A 24,732-nucleotide genomic window follows, 5' to 3' on the forward strand; every position below is an offset into this window, starting at 1 on the left:
AAAAAAGCAGAAAAATAAACATAACATTTGGCTGCAATCCCACAGAATGAAAAAATATTTTGCGAATTAGTCTCTTTAATTGATTTTCTTCGGCTGTAGAAAGCTGTAATATCACCTTACGCTGTCACCTCTGGTCTTCTTCCTTCTCAAGACACTTTAACTAAGGCCATCTTCTCTACCTAAAATCCATGTCCCTGTTATCCCTTCCGGATTGAGTCTGTACTGAGTATGACTTCTACTCTGACTACAGCCTTTGAATATTTTCAAAAAGAGCCCAAGTATTAAGAAGGACATCAATTCATGTGTCTGTTTGCTGTCCACTGTGATAAAATAATTATTCGGGTCTTGCTCTGAGCAGTTCACAACTCTTCCCCCAGAATTCAGAAACAGTGCCAGCAACTAGGAACTAACCGAGTAATAAACTAAACCCCCATTACTTCCTCGGGACCTTTCAATTCAATAAGTCATCTGTTGGATGTATGACCTTGAATAACCTTCAGTTTTATTAAAAGATAACGATATAAGGGGATGTTAAGGCAATGACTGTAGCTTGCTTATGTTAGTGCCTGGTATATATTAAAAACCCAATAAATGGTGATTTTTACCTCTGAAAGGGTTTTGTTTGTTTTCGGAGTGCAAGAAATGCAAACATCCAAAAGATTGTTTCCTCTTCTGACGGTTTCCTGCCCATTAGGAGGTGAGGGAAAGTCCTTGTAGCTCACAGATAGGAAGCATTCAGCAGCCTTGTCTCACCTGTGACCTTGAAGAGGCAGCCCTGAAGGGCAAGGATGGGGAAGGAAGGACTTGATGGAAGAGGACCACTTCCTGGCAGGGATTTTTATTGAGCATTCTATGGAAATAAACACAAATCCTTTAATGTGTGTAGATAATCACAAGTAGCCTCAAAAAGAGCTGTCACCAGAGTTTTTTTTTCTTTTTTTAAATATTCCTGTCACAAATAATCAGATGTTCTTATTAGCACAAATCAGTTCAACGGACAAATGATGAAAATTTAGAGCCTCCTTTGGGTGTATTAATTGTTTTCTGCCTATTATTTCTGCTTGTACTAAGATTGGCACGAGGTGTCCTTTGAAATACGTAGCCAGTGACTTAATGGGAAGTGATCTGAGCACCCAGTGATTAAATTAGATAAACCAGAATAAGGAAGTAGTCCTCTATAGACAGGGGTACAGCCGTCTTCCATTCTTCTCTACTTTCTGCTGCTCGTCACTAATACCGAGAAAAGTAGCTTAAACATTTCTTTCCATGGAATGGAATTTTCAATGGAAAATTAAGGCAAGATCCTTGACCACATTATCTGCTGCAATAGCAGCAGAATATGGTCACCATGATAGTAAAGACAGTGGTTTGGAGATTTGTGTAGCCAAATAGAAATCCTTGGGAAAGTAATTTAGGTTATTTGATCAACTGAAAATTCATCGTCCTGAAGTTATATCTTCTGAATGTTGAATTCCTTTGATTGTAACAAAAACATGATAGGTTTTTAATTCCTTTGTCGAGTTACATAAACCTTGGTTATTCCACTACTGAAGCAGTTTAAAACCATTGAGATAGAATTTGATGCCATCTTACTATTGCGTCAGGAAACTGTTGACTGCGTAATTAAAATTAACTCTATGCTAAGGATGCTACAGGTAATAATTAGCATTGATAAGTGTTCCCCATATCATGCTTTATCATACTCAACCTTCAAGGCAATCAATCATGTAATGATTCCTTAGGACAGGTAAGGACTCTGAGGATTAGAGATGTTAGGAACGTGTTCAAACGCATGCTGTAAGGAAGAGTTCATCTTCAGAAGCCCAGTCAGGACCATGTGTGCTGGCTTGATGGTATCATCTGCTGTAAAACTGTTCCAGAAGATGCGGAAATGGCCCATCTTAGAATGGTGTCATTGGCATACTTGTATCAATTGCCTCTATAACCCTGCTTACCAGAAAGTGCATCTTGAAACAATTTTCTAAAATAATTATCAGAAAAGACTACGAAATGGAAACAATACAGACTCTTTAGCCACATTTTTTATTCTGTGGTTATGCTAAAATAGAAAGGGTAGTGATTAAAAAAAACAGCAATTTTTTTTTGCAAAGTATTTCCAAGGATTATAATCGCTTTTAGTACTTGAGGAAAGTAATAATTTAGAGTAGGTAAAAAAATGGGACATAGATTAATAATTGATAAATTTCCCTAACTAGGCATGTCTAGACACACACCACTGTGCATGTCTTCTTTTCTTTCTTTCTTCTCTCATAAAATACATCCCCACCACAGCCTCCTCTCCCTCCTGTCCTTCCTCCCCTCTCCCCCAGATCCTTTCAGAAAAGAGTAGGCCTCCATGTGATATCAATTGGATGACTAATTCCAGCACTTTCGAGGCAGAGACAGAGGCGTGGGGGTGTCTGTGGATTGGAGCCCATCCTGAGCTACATAGCAAGATTGAAGCCAGCTAGGACTACAAAAGGAGCCCTGGTCTCAAAAAAAAAAATAAGTCATTACCTGTGGATGAGAATTTGACCAGCATCTACAAAACCATGAGTTGCAGTCCCCAGGACAAATTTTATATGCATTTACCTTAAAATTTTTTAGCATGTTTCAAGTAAATCATTTGTTTAATAATCATATTTAAAAATGTCACTTACAAGTTGACTTCTATCTGCACCAATCTTCTTACACGTGTTAATGAGCTTGCTTAGAAGGCAGCAATAGGAATCACTACAGTCCGAATCTGCGACCTTTCTATCATGAGACCTTGATGGAAGCCATATGTCAGATTGCATCTGTCTGCTTTGTTTAATCTGTGCAGGGCCTAGAGGCAGACATGGAGGAAAGTAAAGCAACAGGCCGATGTTTTAGAGAGTGGGGTATGTTTTCACAACACAGAGGGAACGGATTTGGCAGCGATCTAGTTTATTCTAACAGTCTTGACAGCTCAGCTGAGTATCAGGATTGCTACAGCCCAGGGCAGTGGCTTGAGTTAAGTAGGCTGATACTCACTTACAGCTTCAGAAGACAGCGGGTAGCGGCTGCTCATCCCTAAGTTTACACCATTTAAGACAGACGGGGAAAGGGGCGATCACAGGAAAAGGAAGTTGCTAAGGGGAACAGATAGGTAAGCTAGTATAAGAAGGGGCAGGATGATCACATGTACAAAGAGCAGTCTAAAAAGTTTTTAGCTATGGCTAACACTTCAATTTCTTCCGGTCTTTTCCCATGAGCATATCATACGTACATATCAACACTTAAAATAATCTTTTAAGATCATATTTATTGTTGAATTTTATACATGTATACCATGTTATCATAAATTTTGATACTATATCCCCCTGATCCTATCTTTCAACTTTCATTTGCTATTTCTTTCAAGTCTTGCCATATTTAATTTAATTTGAGTTGGCAGTGCTGGAGACCGAACCCCATGGCTGTGTGCATGTTGGGTGGGTGCTCTTTTTCCTAGTACAGTGATTTTTTAAATTCTACTTGAGATAGAATCCCACTAAGCTTTTAAACTTGGTCTGGAACCTTCCATAGCCCAGGCAGCCTTGAACTATTAATCCTCCTACCGTGACCTCCCAGATAGTTACGATTTCAGGCTTCTGTTACCAGGTGCATGTAATGCTCTTTTCATAAAAGACTTTAATGCATGCGATCAATTACTTTAAAATCCTTCAAATTTGTCCTTTAAGCAAAGTTTTCTAATCTTTAATCATAATTGGAAAATTATGTGTATTTTTAAAGATGGGCATAAGTTTTATTCAATGACTTAGATCAGAGAGGTGTTTAGCAGAAAATGGCAAACTAGTCACATTAAGGGAAATATTTTGTTGCTGACAGATTATTTACTTAAATTCTGTAACCCAAAGAAGTAAGTATGTGTATTACTAAGTAGTTGCTCCCCAAACAATGCTTGGCACTCCATACATAGAGTGGAAGCCCCCAGCAGACAGTTGGAGGTTAGGACTTTCATCGTAGGAGAGCGATATGGAGGCAAACCGCACGTTCTACTAGTTCCTGTCAGAAGAACATTTTTGTGTGGTCCCTCCCCTCTTCATCCGCTGTCTCCCTTGTCACTGCTGTGTCATTTGTTGGAAACAGGCTGTCCTTCAGGGCTGAATTTCTTTAAATGACAAGAATCGTGCTACTCCTCAAAATTCTCGAAAATTGCTGTCTGCTGTAGGATATCTTCAACACTCTGTCATCAGACTTTATTTGAGTGGTCCTCTCATTGCTGCTGTGAAACCCAGCCAGGTTCACCGGCTCTAGTATGAAACCAGGAGCCGCAATTCTTTCTGTCTGATGGACTGTAGATGGTCGCAAGCACCTGCTGTCCAATGGCCACCTTGGCTACACTCAGTGGTTATTTAAGAACTGTTTCAAGCTTTTCTAAAGCTTTCCTGATAGCATCCAGCATGCATTGGCAACCTTTAAACATTAGTTTGGGTTACGTTGACATCCTCGTTCTTGGACACAGTAGAGCTATGTATGTAGACCCACAGAGCCACACGCATTTTGGAAGGAAAATATTCTCAACTTTGTGATTTCAAACGTGGAAAACATTGGTACCCATTCTAATTCCGAAGTTTGATGCATTCTGTTTTTTAATGTAAAGGGAGGTGGCAAAATGATACTAATTCTTTAATTTTCAAAGTAGAAGTCTTGGAATCGTGAAAGGTGGTTTCTCAAGGGAGATTATCCGAGTTAGTTTTAGTAAAATCCTTATGAGGTTTTACTTTCTGCAAAGAAACGGTCATCATGCATTCCTTCACACATGCTTAACCGTGTTTCATGTAGGTTTCATTTTCTTATTATTACCTGGAACCCCAAATAAAACTGTTCAATTTCTTCGTGAGGGAATCTGTACAGGAATTTTCCCTTGAACGTGGGCCAGCTAGTCATGTGCAAAAGAAAAAAAAATCAATCTAAGATTGACTGTAGATTACATCTAACAAGCTGCTTCACTCAACTGTGGTGACTTCTCTTCTAAAATCTACCCTTTAAGAACGCCACAGGGCCAGTTCTTCTTGGTTTTATACAAATGATAAAAGGTCAACTTCTTTTTATAGCTTGAGGATACTTGGGTCAACCAGAGAAATAATCAGCAAAACTGAACAATCTTCCATGATTCCTAGTTTCTGTTTATAAAGCTAGTCTAAATACAATTATATTTCCCATGACGGGTCAGTATAAATACAGTCCTCACCACCCCAAGGAAACATACTTGTCTATGAACACAGGGGACCGTGCAGTGTAGCCAGAGGCATTAGTATCTGCTGAGAGTCTCAGATAGACTGAAGGACTCTAGTTCACTGTCAGTATGGTTTTGATTATGTAACTTCACTGAATTTCAATTTCTGCTTTTGCAGAATGAATTAAAATATTAATTGCGTTTGAATTAAACAGAAGAAATTAATGCGGAGGTTTTGTACAGACAAGTTTCCCACCCCTACGTATGGGCTCCTCTACCAAGCCAACTCATTTCCATCTGGGCTTTTCCTCAATTAAAACTTTTATCAAGTAAAAATTATGGATAAGAAATATTTTTTTTTCAAAATTAGGGCAATCTTTATCAATTGAAATTGTACTTTATTTGAATTACATCTGATTACAATTGTAGAAACATTTTATGATATCAACACAGGGTTTTTTTTTAATTTATTTATTTATTAAGGATTTCTGCCTCCTCCCCGCAACTGCCTCCCATTTCCCTCCCCCTCCCCCGATCAAGTCACCCTCCCTCATCTGCTCGAAGAGCAATCAGGGTTCCCTGACCTGTGGGAAGTTTTATTTTTATTTATTTGTTGATTTTGCCTTGTAGGAGCTTAAGCTGCCAGCGGATCACCTTGCATAAAAACCTGTTCTTTTCATTTATATGTAACTCGATTGTGACAATCATCCACCTCACTGCGGTGGCCAACAACCAGGCCTTGGTGGCCACAAATCCTGTAAGTAAAACCTTTGGAGAATTAGCAGGAAGGTATATGGGATGGGGGTGGTTTCTGGTATGGAAAATGTATGTCCTTAAATTAATACATATGTAAATGCTGGGTTTGACATGCAGGTTTATCTCAGCGATATTACCATCTAGGGAGGTAAATTCTCTCAGTATTTCCACAGCCTCAGTTCGCGTCTGGCTATGGAGCCCATTTGCTCAATCCAATTTAAAAAGCAATAAAAGCAACTGAGTTGTTACACGAAAGAAAAACATATGTAATGGGAACTCTAAATTATATTTTGGCATCAGGCTTGCATTAAAAATTCATAAAACCAGGAAGATAAGGACTTACATACTTTGTATGTAGAATAAAATTAAAATATGTTAAAATAAAATGTTCCAATGCTCTACCAATCATTGTCTCAATAGATACTGATAACATTTTCTTCCTAAAGCCATATTTAAAATGTATGCTAAAATTTATATGTATATAAACTCCCAATGATATTTATATGTAAGCTATATTTGGATTCAAATATATGTATATATAGCAGAAGTAGTCACACTTTTGGAAGCATCTAGTTTAATATCGCTGCAGATCTCCAATTTTGGATATGGATATGTGTGTGTGTGTCTGTATTTGTGTGGTGTTTCTGTGTGTTTGTATGATGTGTGTGCTGTATGTGTTTGTGTGGTGTGCATATATGTGTTATGTGTGCATGTGTGGTATGTATGTGTGTGGTGTGTGTATGCGTGGTATGTGCATATGTGTGTGTGGTATGTGTGTGCATGTGTGCTGTGTGTATGTGGTGTGCATGTGTGGTGTGTGTAGTGATGTGCATGTGTGTGTGTGTGTTTGGTGGATGTTTGTGCTGTGGGTTTGTGTGTGCTTGTGTGTGGCATATGTATGTAGTGTGTGTGTCTGTGTGTGTGGTGCATTTGTAGTGTGTGTATGTGTGTGTGTTTGGAGTATGTATGTGCTGTGGGTTTGTGTGTGCGTGTGCGTGGCATATGTATGTGGTGTATGTGTGCTCTTGGGAGCATCAAGCTGTGTCTTCTGGATTATATTATCTAGTTACTGAAATCAGAGAAGGGAAGGAGTTTGAAACAAATGGGTCAATAATAACATGTGTTTTATGTGTTTTTAGGGTAATTTACACAGCTCTGAAGTTTCGCCCATGGTTTACACATGTGCATCCGGGCGATTTAATCTTTCTCGCGTTTCTCTCTAAAGTCACTGGGGCAGGAAACAGGCCAGGATATAATTAGCAATATAAAACATGAGCTGCCATTCTGCCATTTCAGAATGAGTTTCTCTACAAATGAGAGGATTCGTTGTGTAACCCAATGGGAGTTTCTAAATCCTACAATTATTTACAAGGGTATATATTTATTGAACAAAGTATAAGTTAAAGTACGGTGAATTTATTACTTAGAAAAGCATATTTTTGATTATAGTAACAGTGTTCTCTACAGAAATATTTATTGAAGTATAGTCTAAATGCTTTCTCTTATAATAATTTATATTAATTTTGTTTATTTTTTTGTTTTGTTTTTTGTTTTCTGTGTGGTCCTGACTGTCCTGGAACTTGCTCTGTAGACCAGGCTGGCCTCAAACTCAGATATCTGCCTGCCTCTGCCTCCCGAGTGCTGGGATTAAAGTGACATCAGAATCAAATTGAATTAGAAAAGAATGTTTTAGTAATAGGAGCTGCGGGGCTGTGTCCCCAGCACCCTGGCCGCCTGGCTAGCTTATGCTCCGAAATAACAACACACAAACTGTATTTTTTTTAAACACTGCTTGGCCCATTAGCTCTAGCCCTTACTGGCTAATTCTGATATCCCGATCAACCCATCTCTAATAAACTGTGTAGCTCCGGTCTTACAGGGAAAGATTCAGCATGTCTGACCTGGCGGCTTGCTTCATCATGTGCGTCTGCCCAGGAGAGAGGAGCATATGGCGTCTCTGCTCCACAGAGCAGAGCTGTCGAGTCTGAGCTCACTTCCTCTTCCTCCCAGCATTCTGTTCTGTTTACTCCTCCCACCTATGTTTTAACCTATGAGGCCAAGCAGTTTCTTTATTGCTTAACCAATGAAATCAACAGATTGATATATGACACTCCCACATCAGAATGTAATACCTATATAACTATTAAAGGTTAAACACATCATAAATATACTCAAATTGTGCAGTTAAAATTATTTTATCTTTAAGAGACTTGGTTGTCATCTTGTAAAGCACATACTGCATTGTTTAAAATTTTGTAAAAAAATTTTCCACACAGATGAGGAAATGACATTACAAATATCCTTAAGGAAGGTGTTATTTCATGTAATAATGAAAGTAAAATTATAGACTTTTGTTTAGGAGGCAGACCTGGTTAATATATGAATATCTGCAAATTATTTAACTTTTCTGCTACTCGTGTTTTTATCTGTACAATGTGTCGCCATTTTCAGTGCATGCCCCGCAGAAATATTCAAGAATTTGGTAACTGTGAATAAATGACAATTTTCCAGAGCCTTTATGATGACATTCATGCACTTGCTATTTTCTCTAACCCGTGATAACTCTAAACGTCTTTCCAGTGCTTTAGCTTCATTAGAGAATTACTCAGTAAGTTTTATTTATTCCTGCGGAATGAAGGTTACAAAATTTTCCAAGTATCTGGACATGTTTAATTAAGTGCAGATAAGGCTATCAAAGTTTTTCTAACCGAAAGCCACAGCCACAATCAAAGAGATTGCAGTTGTGGACGGGTGGACAGTTTATGTTCGTTGTGCAATAATCGGAACACATTAGAAAAGCAGACACCCTCAAGCAAAGGGAGATTTTGGACTTTGCAGAACTGTTTGGAATACCACATGGTTCTTATGAACTGATAAAGTTCATGGTTAATAACTTTAGGGCCATCACGGGGTGGTGTTCAGAAGAGCACTGTGCGGCCCAGACACCCTCGTGCCCACAGTTGTGTGGTGGGGAAAGAAGAATCCCACGGTTTCTGAAATAAACTTGGACAAACGCTTCTCATGGGGATTTTGTAGACTAAGAACCACTTTTTCCCTTGTCACAGGTGAGCTGTAAAGTGTCTCAGTTCATCCATCTCTACCTGATGGGCTGTAACTACTTCTGGATGCTCTGTGAAGGCATTTACCTGCACACGCTCATTGTGGTGGCCGTGTTTGCAGAGAAGCAGCACTTGATGTGGTATTACTTTCTCGGCTGGGGTAGGTGCCACTGTCATGACCTTTGTAACCAACTGATTGAGAAGGCTTTCAGCTCTCAGGCAGTGTGACTTATTACCAATCACTCTTAACATGTAAACCGAGGCTTTCCTCGCTGTGATGGATTAACTATGGAAAGCCAAGTGTCACAGACTCATGGTTTCTCTAGTCTCATTTTGATTAATAATACATCTTTTTAAACATTGATATTCCAGCGACAAGCTTATCTTAGTTGAATGACTAAACAATAGAATTAAAATTATGAATTAAGGATATGGTCTTCTGAATTTCCTTTGTCGCGTGTAAAAAGAGGTCACTGGTGTTTTATTTTTTTTTTTTTTTTTTATTTTTTTTTTTTTATTTATTTTTTTTTTTATTTATTTATTTATTTATTTATTTATTAAGGATTTCTTCCTCCTCCCCGCAACCGCCTCCCATTTCCCTCCCCCTCCCCCGATCAAGTCACCCTCCCTAATCTGCTCGAAGAGCAATCAGGGTTCCCTGACCTGTGGGAAGCCCAAGGACTGCCCACCTCTATCCAGGTCTCCTAAGGTGAGCATCCAAACTGCCTAGGTTCCCCCAAAGCCAGTACGTGCAGTAGGATCCAAAACCCTCTGCGATTGTTCTTGAGTTCTCAGTATTCCTCATTGTCCTCTATATTCAGCCAGTCCGGATTTATCCCATGCTTTTTCAGACCCAGGCCAGCTGGCCTTGGTGAGTTCCCGATAGAACATCCCCATTGTCTCAGTGTGTGGGTGCACCCCTCGCGGTCCTGAGTTCCTTGCTCGTGCTCCGTCTCCTTCTGCTCCTGATTTGGACCTTGAGATTTCTGTCCCGTGCTCCTCTGTCTCTGTCTCCTTTCATCGCCTGATGAAGGTTAATATTTATGAGGATGCCTATGTGTTTGTCTTTGGGTTCACCTTCTTACTTAGCTTCTCTAGGAACATGCATTATAAGCCCAATGTCCTTTAGTTATGGCTAGAAACCAAATATGAGTGAGTACATCCCATGTTCCTCTTTTTGGGTCTGGCTTACCTCACTCAGGATAGTGTTTTCTATTTCCATCCATTTGTATGCAAAATTCAAGAAGTCCTTGTTTTTTACTGCTGAGTAATACTCTAATATGTATATATTCCATACTTTCTTCATCCATTCTTCCGTTGAAGGGCATCTAGGTTGTTTCCAGGTTCTGGCTATTACAAACAATGCTGCCATGAACATAGTTGAGCATATACTTTTGTTGTATGATAGGGCCTCTCTTGGGTATATTCCCAAGAGTGGTATTGCTGGATCCAGGGGTAGGTTGATTCCGAATTTCCTGAGAAACCGAAACACTGCTTTCCAGAGTGGTTGCACAAGTTTGCATTCCCACCAGCAATGGGTGAGTGTCCCCCTTTCTCCACAACCTCTCCAGCAAAGGCTATCATTGGTGTTTTTTATTTTAGCCATTCTGACAGGTGTAAGATGGTATCTTAAAGTTGTCTTGATTTGCATTTCCCTGATCGCTAGGGAAGTTGAGCATGACCTTAAGTGTCTTTTGGCCATTTGAAGTTCTTCTGTTGAGAATTCTCTGTTCAACTCAGTACCCCATTTTATAATTGGATTGATTAGCCTTTTACGGTCTAGTTTCTTGATTTCTTTATATATTTTGGAGATCAGACCTTTGTCAGTTGCGGGGTTGGTGAAAATCTTCTCCCAGTAAGTGGGTTGCTTTTTTGTCTTAGTGACAGTGTCCTTTGCTTTACAGAAGCTTCTCAGCCTCAGGAGGTCCCATTTATTCAATGATGCCCTTAGTGTCTGTGCTGCTGGGGTTATACACAGGAAGTGGTCTCCTGTGCCCATGTGTTGTAGAGTACTTCCCACTTCCTCTTCTATCAGGTTCAGTGTGTTCGGACTGATATTGAGGTCTTTAATCCATTTGGACTTGAGTTTTGTGCATGGTGATAGATATGGATCTATTTTCATTCTTTTACAGATTGACATCCAGTTTTGCCAGCACAATTTGTTGAAAATGCTGTCTTTTTTCCATTGTATACTTTTAGCTCCTTTATCGAAAATCAGGTGCTCATAGGTTTGTGGGTTAAAGTCAGGGTCTTCTATTCTATTCCATTGGTCGACTTCTCTGTTTTTATGCCAATACCATGCTGTTTTCAATACTGTGGCTCTATAATAGAGTTTGAAGTCAGGGATGGTAATGCCTCCAGACAATCCTTTATTGTATAAGATTGTTCTGGCTATCCTGGGTTTTTTGTTCCTCCATATAAAGTTGATTATTGTCTTCTCCAGATCTGTGAAGAATTTTGATGGGATTTTGATGGGGATTGCATTGAATCTATAGATTGCTTTTGGTAGAATTGCCATTTTTACTATGTTGATCCTCCCAATCCAAGAGCAAGGGAGGTCCTTCCATTTTCTGGTGTCTTCTTCAATTTCTTTCTTCAAAGACTTATAGTTCTTGTCGAATAGGTCTTTCACTTCCTTGGTCAGGGTTACCCCTAGATATTTTATGCTATTTGTGGCTATCGTGAAAGGTGATGCTTCTCTGATTTCCCTCTCTGTTTCCTTATCCTTAGTGTAAAGGAAGGCAACTGATTTTTTGGAGTTGATCTTGTATCCTGACACATTACTAAAGGTGTTTATCAGCTGTAGGAGTTCTTTGGTAGAATTTTTGGGGTCACTTATGTACACTATCATATCATCTGCGAATAACGAAAGCTTAACTTCTTCCTTTCCAATACAAATCCCCTTGATCTCCTTATGTTGTCTTATTGCTATTGCTAGAACTTCAAGCACTATATTGAAGAGGTATGGAGAGAGTGGACATCCTTGTCGTGTTCCTGATTTTAGTGGGATGGCTTTGAGTTTTTCTCCGTTCAATTTAATGTTAGCTGTTGGCTTGCTGTAAATAGCTTTTATTATATTTAGGTAGGATCCTTGTATCCCTATTCTCTCCAAGACCTTTATCATGAAGGGGTGTTGAACTTTGTCGAATGCTTTTTCAGCATCTAATGAAATGATCATATGATTTTTTTCTTTCAGTTTATTTATATGGTGGATTACATTGATAGATTTTCGTATGTTGAACCAGCCCTGCATCTCTGGGATGAAGCCTACTTGATCATAATGGATAATTTTTCTAATGTGTTCTTGGATTCGGTTTGCCAGTATTTTGTTGAGGATTTTTGCGTCGATGTTCATGAGTGAGATTGGCCTGTAATTCTCCTTCCTGGTTGAGTCTTTGTGTGGTTTTGGTATCAAAGTAACTGTAGCTTCATAGAAGGAGTTTGGTAATGACCCTTCTGTTTCTATATTGTGGAATACATTAAGGAGTATAGGTATTAACTCTTTTTGGAAGTTCTGGTAGAATTCCGCATTGAAACCATCTGGTCCTGGGCTTTTTTTGGTAGGGAGGTTTTTGATAACCTCTTCTAATTCTTCGCGACTAACAGGTCTGTTTAGATTGTTCACCTGGTCCTGGTTTAACTTTGGTATATGGTACTTATCTAAAAAAGTGTCCATTTCTTTTATATTTTCCAGTTTTGTGTTATACAGGCTTTTGTAGTAAGATCTAATGATTCTCTGAATTTCCTCTGTGTCTGTGGTTATGTCCCCCTTTTCATTTCTGATCTTATTTATTTGTGTGTTCTCTCTCTGTCGTTTAATTAGTTTGGATAGGGGTTTGTCGATCTTGTTGACTTTCTCCAAGAACCAGCTTTTTGTTTCATTGATTCTTTGGACTGTTTTCTGTGTTTCTATTTTGTTGATTTCGGCCCTCAGTTTTATTATTTCCAATCTTCTACTTCTCCTGGGCGCGTCTGCTTCTTTTTTTTCTAGAGCTTTCAGGTGTGTTGTTAAGTCCCCAATGTATGCATTTTCCGTTTTCTTTAAGTGGGCACTTAGTGCTATGAACTTTCCTCTTAGCACTGCTTTCATTGTGTCCCATAGGTTTGAGTATGTTGTCTCTTTATTTTCATTAAATTCAAGGAAGACTTTAATTTCTTTCTTAATTTCTTCCTTGACCCAGGTGTGGTTCAGTAGTTGACAGTTCAGTTTCCATGAGTTTGTCGGCTTTCTGTGGGTAGCATTGTTGTTGCCTTCTAACTTTAATCCATGGTGATCAGATAGGACACAGGTGGACACTGATATTTTTTTGTATCTGTGGAGGTTTCCTTTGTTTCCAAGTATGTGGTCAATTTTTGAGAAGGTTCCATGAGCTGCAGAGAAGAAGGTATATTCTTTCCTATTTGGGTGGAATGTTCTATAGATGTCTGTTAAGTCCATTTGCTTCATTACCTCCAATAATTCTCTTAATTCTCTATTAGGTTTCTGTCTGATTGACCTGTCCCTTGTAGAGAGAGGTGTGTTGAAGTCTCCTACTACTAGTGTGTGTGGTTTGATGTCTGCCTTGAGTTTTAGTAATATTTCTTTTACATACGTGGGTGCTTTTATATTAGGGGCGTAAATATTCAGGATTGAGACTTCATCCTGACAAATTGTTCCTGTTATGAGTATAAAGTGTCCATCTCGATCTCTTCGGATTGATTTTAGTTTGAAGTCAGTTTTGTTAGAAATTAATATGGCCACACCTGCTTTTTTCTTAGGACCATTTGCTTGAAAGATCTTTTCCCAGCCCTTTACTCTGAGTAGATGCCTGTCTTTGTGGTTAAGATGTGTTTCTTGCAAACAGCAGAATGTTGGATCCTGTTTTCGTATCCAATCTTTTAGCCTGTGCCTTTTTATAGGTGAATTGAGCCCATTAATATTAAGTGATATTAATGACCAGTGGTTGTTTACTCCGGTTATTCTTATTGCTTTTGGTTGTAGAGATTGTGTGTCTCCCTTCTTTGAGATGTGCTGGTGAAGGGTCACTAGATGCCCGGGTTATTGTAGGCAGTGTTGGCAGTGTTGGATTCCTTGGGTTGTGGTTTTCCTTCTATTACTTTCTGTAGGGCTGGATTTGTGGCTACGTATTGTTTAAATTTATTCTTATCCTGGAATGTCTTGATTTCTCCATTTATAGTGAACGAAAGCTTGGCTGGGTATAGTAGTCTGGGCTTGCATCCATGGTCTCTTAGCTTCTGCAGAACATCTATCCAGGACCTTCTGGCTTTCATAGTTTCCATAGAGAAGTCAGGTGTAAGTCTGATCGGTTTACCTTTATAAGTTACTTGCCCTTTTTCCTTTGCAGCTCTTAATATTCTTTCTTTAACCTGTATATTTTGTGTTTTTATTATTATATGGCGAGGAGATGTTTTTCTTTGATCCAGTCTGTTTGGTGTTCTGTATGCTTCTTGAATATTTAAGTGAATATCTTTCTTTAAGTTGGGAAAGTTTTCTTCCATAATTTTGTTGAATATATTTTCTGGGCCTTTGAGCTGTGACTCTTCTCCTTCATCTATACCTATTATTCTTAAGTTTGGTTTTTTTATTGTGTCCCATATTTCCTGAATGTTTTGTGTTGAGAATTTGTTGGTTTTGCTGTTTTCTTTGATCTGTTCGTTTATTTTCTCTATGGTGTCTTCAGCATCTGAGATTCTTTCTTCTATCTCTTGTATTCTATTGATTATGCTTGTTTCTGTAGACTCTGCTCGTTGACCTAGATTTTCCATATCCGGCTGGTCCTCAGTTTGTATTTTCTTCCTTGCCTTCATTTCAGTTTTCAATTCTTGAACTGTTTCCATTACCTGTTTGATCGTTTTATCTTGGTTTCCCAGGGTATCATGTACATATTTACTCATTTCTTCAAACTTTTTGTTATACTTCTCATCCATTTCTATAAGGGCATTTTTTACATGATGTTTAAGGGACTCTATTGCGTTCATAAAGTCAATTTTTTCCACTTCTTCTGTGTTAGATTGTTCAAATACTTCTGTTGTAAGATCCTTGGGTTCTGGTGTTTTCATGTTGTTTTTCAGATTATTGGGTGAGTTCTTGCCTTGGCGTCTGCCCATCTCCTCCTATTAATCCTATCTAATAGGTCTTTTAAAAACCGGATCAGGTTTCCCTGCTGTCCCAGGGCTCCGCTTACAAAATGCCCTCGCTCTGTTTCCTGGTTTCTGCCGCAGGCCAAGAACCCTCTCACCCCTCCGAAGTGTCTTCCGGACAGGACCAGGCTCCCCGTTTGCCAGTGACCTGGCCAAACAAAGGCCTACCTCTTTGATTTGATTGTAGTAGGGCGATCTGTTCTCCTTATTGCCCGCCTGACTCTGCTGCTTGCGTCTGCTGCCGCGCTGGTCTCCCAAAGCCTCTTCCTGAATGCGGTGTCGCTCCGCCGCGTCTGGGCGCCGCCGCTCCGCCGCGTCTGGGCGCCGCCGCTCCGCCGCGTCTGGGCGCCGCCGCTCCGCCGCGTCTGGGCGCCGCCGCTCCGCCGCGTCTGGGCGCCGCCGCTCCGCCGCGTCTGGGCGCCGCCGCTCCGCCGCGTCTGGGCGCCGCCGCTCCGCCGCGTCTGGGCGCCGCCGCTCCGCCGCGTCTGGGCGCCGCCGCTCCGCCGCGTCTGGGCGCCGCCGCTCCGCCGCGTCTGGGCGCCGCCGCTCCGCCGCGTCTGGGCGCCGCCGCTCCGCCGCGTCTGGGCGCCGCCGCTCCGCCTCTGTGCGTCTGGGCGCCGCCGCTCCGCCTCTGTGCGTCTGGGCGCCGCCGCTCCGCCTCTGTGCGTCTGGGCGCCGCCGCTCCGCCTCTGTGCGTCTGGGCGCCGCCGCTCCGCCTCTGTGCGTCTGGGCGCCGCCGCTCCGCCTCTGTGCGTCTGGGCGCCGCCGCTCCGCCTCTGTGCGTCTGGGCGCCGCCGCTCCGCCTCTGTGCGTCTGGCCGCCGGCGCTCCGCCTCTGTGCGTCTGGCCGCCGGCGCTCCGCCTCTGTGCGTCTGGCCGCCGGCGCTCCGCCTCTGTGCGTCTGGCCGCCGGCGCTCCGCCTCTGTGCGTCTGGCCGCCGGCGCTCCGCCTCTGTGCGTCTGGCCGCCGGCGCTCCGCCTCTGTGCGTCTGGCCGCCGGCGCTCCGCCTCTGTGCGTCTGGCCGCCGGCGCTCCGCCTCTGTGCGTCTGGCCGCCGGCGCTCCGCCTCTGTGCGTCTGGCCGCCGGCGCTCCGCCTCTGTGCGTCTGGCCGCCGGCGCTCCGCCTCTGTGCGTCTGGCCGCCGGCGCTCCGCCTCTGTGCGTCTGGCCGCCGGCGCTCCGCCTCTGTGCGTCTGGCCGCCGGCGCTCCGCCTCTGTGCGTCTGGCCGCCGGCGCTCCGCCTCTGTGCGTCTGGCCGCCGGCGCTCCGCCTCTGTGCGTCTGGCCGCCGGCGCTCCGCCTCTGTGCGTCTGGCCGCCGGCGCTCCGCCTCTGTGCGTCTGGCCGCCGGCGCTCCGCCTCTGTGCGTCTGGCCGCCGGCGCTCCGCCTCTGTGCGTCTGGCCGCCGGCGCTCCGCCTCTGTGCGTCTGGCCGCCGGCGCTCCGCCTCTGTGCGTCTGGCCGCCGGCGCTCCGCCTCTGTGCGTCTGGCCGCCGGCGCTCCGCCTCTGTGCGTCTGGCCGCCGGCGCTCCGCCTCTGTGCGTCTGGCCGCCGGCGCTCCGCCTCTGTGCGTCTGGCCGCCGGCGCTCCGCCTCTGTGCGTCTGGCCGCCGGCGCTCCGCCTCTGTGCGTCTGGCCGCCGGCGCTCCGCCTCTGTGCGTCTGGCCGCCGGCGCTCCGCCTCTGTGCGTCTGGCCGCCGGCGCTCCGCCTCTGTGCGTCTGGCCGCCGGCGCTCCGCCTCTCGTCACTGGTGTTTTAAACTCCACCAAGGAACCTTTGAGATTGACTTCCCTCCCTCCCTCCCTCCCTCCCTCCCTCCCTCCCTCCCTCCCTCCCTCCCTCCCTCTCTCCTTCCCTCTTTCTTTCTTTCCTTCTTTCTTTTTCTTTCTTCCCCCTCTCTCTTTTCCTTCCTTCCTTCCTTCCTTCCTTCCTTCCTTCCTTCCTTCCTTCCTTCCTTCCTTTTCTTCTGTCTGTCTATTTATTGTTGAGACCAGATTTTTTTGGCTTAGAACTTGCTATTAGATTAGGAAGGCTTTGAACTTGCAGAGAATCATCGGAGTACCCTGTAAAGAACGTAGACTGTCATTTTATAGTTAAACTAAAGGTTTCAATAATTAAATTAAAGTATGCAAAAGATCTACGTCTTTCACATAATCTCTTGGCATTGTGTGTGCTTCCTAAGGTCATTGAAATAAGATATAAGAACATAATATGTAGAAAATTGATTCATGTAGATAAAGCAGTCATTTTACTTTTTAATTTTCTACCTAGATGGAGACGTAGATACTGAGATAGATTTAAAGACATATGCCTGTTCACATACCCAATTGTTAGCACATTCTTATTGTCTTTATTAAACAGTTCTTTACTTCAGTTTTTTCAAGATCTTATTTAGAAGCTTCAAAACACACAGAAATCTTGGTATAAGAAACATATCTTCTCTTTTTTCCCTGCAAAACATGGATTACTGTGAAATCTGTCTTTTACAATAGAGATGATTATCAGTCCCAAAAATTTCCAACATTGATATTACATATTAGCCAAGTTCATCCCACAGAAAGTAAATGAATACAGAAATTCTTTTAAGGATTGTGACTTAGCAGCATGCTATGGTTTTAATCTCTGGAATCTTACGGATTCGGAATGATGTATGTCTAGCCTGACAGTCTGTCACATTTACTGTTTGGCCATCACACAGCAGACGTAGGTGGCTCATTATTTTTGGCTCCTGAAGTGTCTCCAGATGTCATATTTGTGCCTTCTTTGAGAAGCCTCACCTGTAGGGAAAGACATCCATTCATCTGCGTCTGCTTCTTTGTAGGGTTTCCGCTGCTCCCCGCCTGCATCCACGCCATGGCCAGAAGCATGTATTACAATGACAAGTAAGATGGCTTCCATTTGTGATTTCTATTAGAACTAAGCAAAACGAAAACCTTCTGTTTATACATTATTGTCTTTCCTTTATCCCCTAGTTGCTGGATCAGCTCAGATACCCACCTCCTCTACATCATCCATGGGCCGATTTGTGCTGCTCTACTGGTATGTAACTAAAACCCTCCGTTTCTCACTGTCGCTCTCTTGCTAGCTCAGGTTAGCCGTTTCTGTGAGTATCCCCATCATGGTCTTGACTCCTTTGCTCATATTATTGCTCCTCTCTCTCTTCGAATGGACTCTGGGAGCTCGGTCTAGTGCTTAGCTGTGGACCTCTGCATCTGCTTCCATCAGTTGCTGGGCGAAGGTTCTAGGATGACAATTAAGGTAGTCACCAATCTGATTACAGGGGAAGGCCATCCTCTCCACTACTGCTTAGGGTCTTATCTGGGGTCATCCTTGTGGATTTCTGGGAATTTCCCTAGTGCCAGGTTTCTTGCTAGCCCCATAATCTCTCAATCAAATATTTCTTTCCTTGTTCTCCCTCTCTGTCTGACAGAGAACATGGATGAAAGGGATGGGAGGGTATAGATGAATTGAAATTAATGCTTCCTAAGACAGGTTCTTAACTACTGAGTCAAGTTCCATTTTCAGATTTCTATGAATCTCTTCAAAGACAATGCAAACCCTTTAGGAAAGTTGCTACAGGACAATAGCTAGTAAATTGTAGTTGTGGAAAGTCATTTACAATGATAGCAAGTCAAAACTTCATCGGCTAGGTTGGATGTCAGCTGGTTCAGTTGTGTGATCATCTCTTCCTAAGCATAAAGAAAATGACAGTCTTATTTCAGGTACTCGTCATAGAAATGTTTATATAAAAGGGTGTTGTGCTTGGGCTTCCCACAGGTCAGGGAACCCTTATTGCTCTTAGAGCAGATGAGGGAGGGTGACTTGATTGGGGGAGGGGGAGGGAAATGGGAGGCGGTTGCGGGCAGGAGGCAGAAATCCTTAATAAAAAAAAAAAAATTTAAGGCTAAAAAAAAAAAATAAAAGGGTGTTGTGGCAATGATCACAAAAAAGGAAGAGAAACCAAATATGTACAGAATCATGATGGCATAGTATGCTTGGGGAGTCTACAGTACGGGCTCCAGTGGAAAGGCAATTCTTTCAAATTTAATGTTTGTTGAGGCTGGAGAGTTGGCTTCATAGGGAAGAACACTTGCTGGTCTTCCAGACGACCTGTGTTCTGTTCCCAGCTGCATATTGGGCAGCTCACAGCTGCCTGTGTTTCCAGTTCCAGGGATCTGACTTCTTCCTCTGGCCTCCATGGGAACACACACACACACACACACACACACACACACACACACACACACCAATACATCCTTAAAACCTAACATTTCTTAAGGACAATTCCTTTTTCTAAAAGATCGATTTCATAAGATCTTGACTTGAAATCGTAGACAAGCCTTAATATTATATAGAAAATGAACTAAGGCCGGGCGGTGGTGGCGCACGCCTTTAATCCCAGCACTCGGGAGGCAGAGGCAGGCGGATCTCTGTGAGTTTGAGGCCAGCCTGGTCTACAGAGCTAGTTCCAGGACAGGAACCAAAAAGCTATGGAGAAACCCTGTCTCAAAAATCCAAAAAAAAAAAAAAAAAGAAAATGAACTAAGAAAATGACCCAAATATTTTTTCCTGGACGAATGTGCTCCATAGTGATTCTACCATAATTTTATTTTTCTAAAAGTTAATTTCACCAAAATTCATGTACCTGTAAACTGAAAAGCATTACTCTAGAAATACACACTATTAATACGTGTATTATTATGAAAAATGTGCCTTCAGTCCTTATACATGAAATAATCCAAGTTTTATAAAATCTTCTCATAAAACAGTTCTCATGAAGCATCTTGGCACTAAACATGAACTAACTTTTAGATGCTTTTTTATTTTTTTAGGTCAATCTCTTTTTCCTATTAAATATTGTACGCGTTCTCATCACCAAGTTGAAAGTTACTCACCAAGCGGAGTCCAATCTTTACATGAAAGCCGTGAGAGCGACCCTCATCTTGGTCCCGCTCCTTGGCATTGAATTTGTGCTCTTTCCCTGGAGGCCTGAAGGAAAGGTTGCTGAGGAGGTGTATGACTATGTCATGCATATCCTGATGCACTATCAGGTAAGGGACTCCCGCTAATCAAGAGCCAGCTTGGCAAGTTTTGTGTAGAGTTTGCATGGAGGCCTGGTTTTTCTCCTGGCTGCTTCTGTAATAGTGGATTATAAATACAGGAACCCTTTTTGATTCTCGTGCCTCCTCTTGGGCCCTTTTCCTTCTGTTGGTTTGTCTTGTCTTACGTGGGTGTGATAGTGTTTGTTTTATTATATTTTATTTTGTTATATTTTTAAGAAATGAGTGAATGAATGGGTCAAAAATCTTACCGCAGGAGTAAAGATTGACAACTGAACTGTCAGGTATATCTGCTGGGAGGGCAAAAAATAAGTTTTCTTTAATGGAATGACACTGGGTATATCAACCATGCTAGACAGAACCAGGATTAGTTGGCCAACTTATAATTGACTTTCCCAGGCTTTGTGTGTGTGTGTGTGTGTGTGTGTGTGTGTGTGTGTGTGTGTGCGCGCGCGCGCGCATGCACGCTTTTGTTTGGTTACAGTTTGGTGTTTTTAGTTTTTTTATTATTTGTTTATTTTTCCCTTTTGGTTTTATTTTGTTTTCTTGGTTTTAGGGGGTTTTGTTTTTTATTGAGTATTTGTTTTTTGATTTAGCTTAGAGTTGGGTGGGTAGGGTAAGGGAGAGGGGAAGATCTGGAAGGACTTGGTGGAGGGGAAGGATATGACCAAAATATCTTCAATTTAAAATTGTTTTAAATAATAAAGAATATAATAAAAATAGATCCAGATAATTCTGTTTTCTTTTTAAACAGGGTCTTCTGGTGTCTACAATTTTCTGCTTTTTTAATGGAGAGGTATGGTTATTGATTTTTAATACTTTTATAATTTAAACTTTTTTTCTTTTAAAACAAGATGGAATTATAAACTCCTCCCAAAACAACTATTTTTTTCTGAGACCGGGTTTCTCTGTGTAGCTCTGGCTGTCCTTGAACTTGCTCTGTAGACCTGGCTGGTATCAAACTCACATCTGCCTATTTTACCACCTAAGTGCTGGGATTAAAGGTGTGGGGTACCACCACCCAAGCCCAAAATAACTATTTCAAGTACCGATTTTATCACAGAAAAAAATAACATAAAATTATTTTTTGTAGTCCCAAATTTTTATCTCAAAATTTAGGTAATATTAGAGTTGAGAAATAGGGAAAAGTTAGACTTACTTCAAAATACTCCAAGAACGAGTTAGCCCTTTGATCTAGCATGAGAATGTACTAAGTCTGGATGCTGCTTTGGGGCCAGTGCTGGGCAATCTTTAGCTTCATAGAGCCCATACTGAGACAGAGTCTACTCATTTCCCCCTTTGTCCTTTTCAGTAGACTCAACTATGTAACCTTTTGATGGGTTTTACCATAGATACAAACGATTAAGACAAATTGACATTGGAGATTTATAGGTCTTACCTGAGGAATTCCTGCTTGAGAGGCTTCAGTAGCCTGTCCATCTGGATATTGTTACTGCTCAGTGGTTTGAACATTATTGACTTTGCTTTTTATTTGCTTCTGGTCTACTTGGCCAGTTTTCATCTGGAGCAAGCTAGCAAAACTGAGCACAGAAATCGAGACAGCAGCTCAGTGAGAAATAGGCGCTGGACAACCAAGAAACTCCTCAGGAAACCTCAGATGGGGAGCACACGGACCAGATGGCATAATTCATGAGGCTATTTCCTATAAAACAAATAATTGGAAATTATACACATCTTATGAAAAACTATAAAGTCCTTTGTCCTTGTCTAAGTAAATTTTTACTTTTTCTCTTTGGATGTAATCACACAAATTGTTTGAAGTCAAAGCTAACATGTATGTAACTGAACCTAAAGCCGTTACATGATAATGATTTAGAACACCACGTCTAACAGTGGGGGAGAACAGAGCACTGTCATATGTGGCTGTCGAGTTGTTGTTAGTGCTGTGACTCTTCTACGTCATACATGACAGTGACCATTTCTCTCTAGAGAATGCAACAAGAGAGAACCCACACACCATTTGTTTTGACAGGAAAACTCGACAGCCTTTATTATGCGTCATACTGACTTTATTATGACACACTGACTTAGGCAATCCTGTATGTTGCTGATGTTGGCTATACCAATCAAATATTCATGAGAATGATATGAACACACGCCAAAGAGTATGTATGAAACAGGGAAGATGTGCTTTTTTATCTGTAGACACAGATTAGTGTCTTTTAAATATTTAAATCGGAGTCACTAGTAAAGTAGGTGATGTGGTAGTGGACTAGGGTTGGAGGCGCTAAAGGACCAACATGGTGGTACCTTCCAACTCTGGAGACACTTCTTCCTAGCAGTTATAGTTTGCGAAATATTTGGAACCAAGGAAAGCATATTTGTCCTTAAAAATGGAAATAAAAGCAAGTTTTTTACACTAATGCTGAAAAGGTGAACGTAAAGGGAGGAATGCAAGGAGTTTATACAGCGCCTCAACCTCATCGCTTCCTTAGAATAGCATAGCTCCATCGTTCTGTTGCTCAGATAACTCATTGTTTTAATGAAAAACCACGTAGAATTGAGAAATCTAATTTTCAAATTGGCGCTCTCCTTCCGAAACAGCGTCCAGGGAATATTGAAGTTAGTGCCTTGTATTTCTGTTGTCCTTTATCTGTATAAACAAAAGAGACACAGTACCTTGTTCTTCTGCCATGCCTTAAATTGAGAAAATTTGGCCTTGAAAAACTTTAATAAGAAGAAAACCTTTGAACGAGGTTGTTGCCAGATCCCTCAGCTCATGACAACATCTGTAATATCTGTCCTCTTTCCTTCTGCTTGGGAGACACAACCCCTGCTGGAGCATGATTCATCCCTTGTCTGAAGAAATGCCTTCATCCCTCCCTTTCTGCCTCTTAGTTTCTTCCCACTCCTGTAGCATGAAGAAATAGCCGCCAGATTAAGTCTGTGTGGTTCCAAGTATGTCATGTTTTTGTTAAAGTCAGTTGCTTGGTTTTAGTTTCCTTCTTGCCCTTCTCGTTAGGTCAAGTGACTTGCTTTTGCCTAATATCTGCGCTTCGCTTGACTCTCACTGCTGGCTTTTTGCAAACATCTATTGTCCTCTCAGTATTTCTTGCTCATTAAATGTAGTTTGACAAGTGGCCAGGCCATTTCAGTGCCATTCCACTCAAATAAAGCTATGTCCTGGTAACATAAACAGGAGCTGTGGTCATCAGAAGGCATAGGAAACAACAGTGCATTATATGTATTTTCATCAACTGAACAAATGAATTTGTTTAGAAGCCTTAACATTCTACAAAGAAAACTGGGTAGTTTTTCTTTATAACCTCTATCATAGTCTTCAAAATTGATTTAGGTTAAGGAGTATTATCATTGATCCTTATCGTGTGTTAGTGAGCTTATACTATCCTAAGCATTTGATTTAGCTGCCTGTATAAAGCTCATACACAAACCACTGAAATTATATCCATATCTTTAATAGAACCAGCCATTTTACATTTTTCCCCTTTTAAATTTATTGAATGTCTAATTTAATACTCTGCTAAGTAAGCATGATCTTGTATTAGAGAAAGCGGTTAAAAATGTAACATTCTTTTCTTAAAATTTTATTTTATTTAAGTAACATTTCTTAAATTTATCTTATATACCAACCACAGTTTCCCCTCTTTTCTTTCCTCCTGTTCCCTCCCACCGACTTCCATCTACCCCTTCCCCATCCACTCTTCCTCTGTCTTCAAACTGTAACATTCTTATCACACCAGTTTGCAAAGACTCTGGGTCTTTATTATATTCTTTTAAAAACAACTTTGATAAATAGTAATCCACATTTCAGGATACTGTCCTTTCATGATTTAGGCATCAAGAAGAAATAAGTTGTTGGTTATAGTCATATATTCTTCAAGGACAAGCATCTAACAGTCAAACTCATTTTGACCGCTGGGATTTGGTTAGCTTTTCCTAGGACCTCAAGATGGTATCTTCTTGTTGAGGTCTTTATAACATTAGTGTGGAATACTTTATGGGAAGCTACATCCCATGACCATTTGATTGAGGCTATGCAGTTCCAGCATCTAATTCTTCTAGTATTCATAATAAATGAGAAAGATATCTATAAACATGAGAACAAAATAACTCCCACCCAAAATAGTTACATAATTGTTCAAAAATACTGTTCACATCTCTGAATATTTACATAACACATTATAGCTATCATTTGCTTGCATTTTTGAAGCTATTATATACATAAATATTACTACCACTTTAATTCAAATATCTTGTGTATTGATTTAGAATTAGTAAACCACATCTTCACAGTGCACAGGATTATCCCACGGCACATAAAAACTGACCAAAAATTAGTTGACAGCTTGGGAAAATCTATCCAAGCAATGAGGACGCAGGCAAGCATAGGTCAGGCCAGAGCGGCAGGGTGAATGCTTCATGAACCGAGAGTGGTCAGTCTCTAAGCTCTGCTTTCCAGACCTGAGAGCGGAAAGGTGATGGATGGTGTCTGAGATGGGGCTGAAGAAAGTCTTTCTAGTGTTCTCAGTTCAGTCAGA

At 41.5% G+C, this 24,732-nt stretch overlaps 1 protein-coding gene across 3 annotated transcripts in view; it reads left to right on the forward strand.

The window, feature by feature from the left end:
* Positions 1-24,732, forward strand: part of Calcrl (calcitonin receptor like receptor) — an 88,598-nt gene that overhangs the window by 58,399 nt on the left and 5,467 nt on the right. For all 3 annotated transcript variants that reach the window (XM_075984728.1, XM_075984727.1, XM_075984729.1), the window contains 6 exons: positions 5,834-5,960; positions 9,025-9,178; positions 17,974-18,034; positions 18,125-18,191; positions 19,985-20,203; positions 20,967-21,008. In XM_075984728.1, coding sequence (XP_075840843.1) covers positions 5,834-5,960; positions 9,025-9,178; positions 17,974-18,034; positions 18,125-18,191; positions 19,985-20,203; positions 20,967-21,008 — 670 coding nt within the window. The remainder of the gene's footprint in view (positions 1-5,833; positions 5,961-9,024; positions 9,179-17,973; positions 18,035-18,124; positions 18,192-19,984; positions 20,204-20,966; positions 21,009-24,732) is intronic.

The sequence above is a fragment of the Microtus pennsylvanicus genome, chromosome 9 (genome assembly GCF_037038515.1).
Source record: "Microtus pennsylvanicus isolate mMicPen1 chromosome 9, mMicPen1.hap1, whole genome shotgun sequence".
NCBI classification, from domain to species: domain Eukaryota; kingdom Metazoa; phylum Chordata; class Mammalia; order Rodentia; family Cricetidae; genus Microtus; species Microtus pennsylvanicus.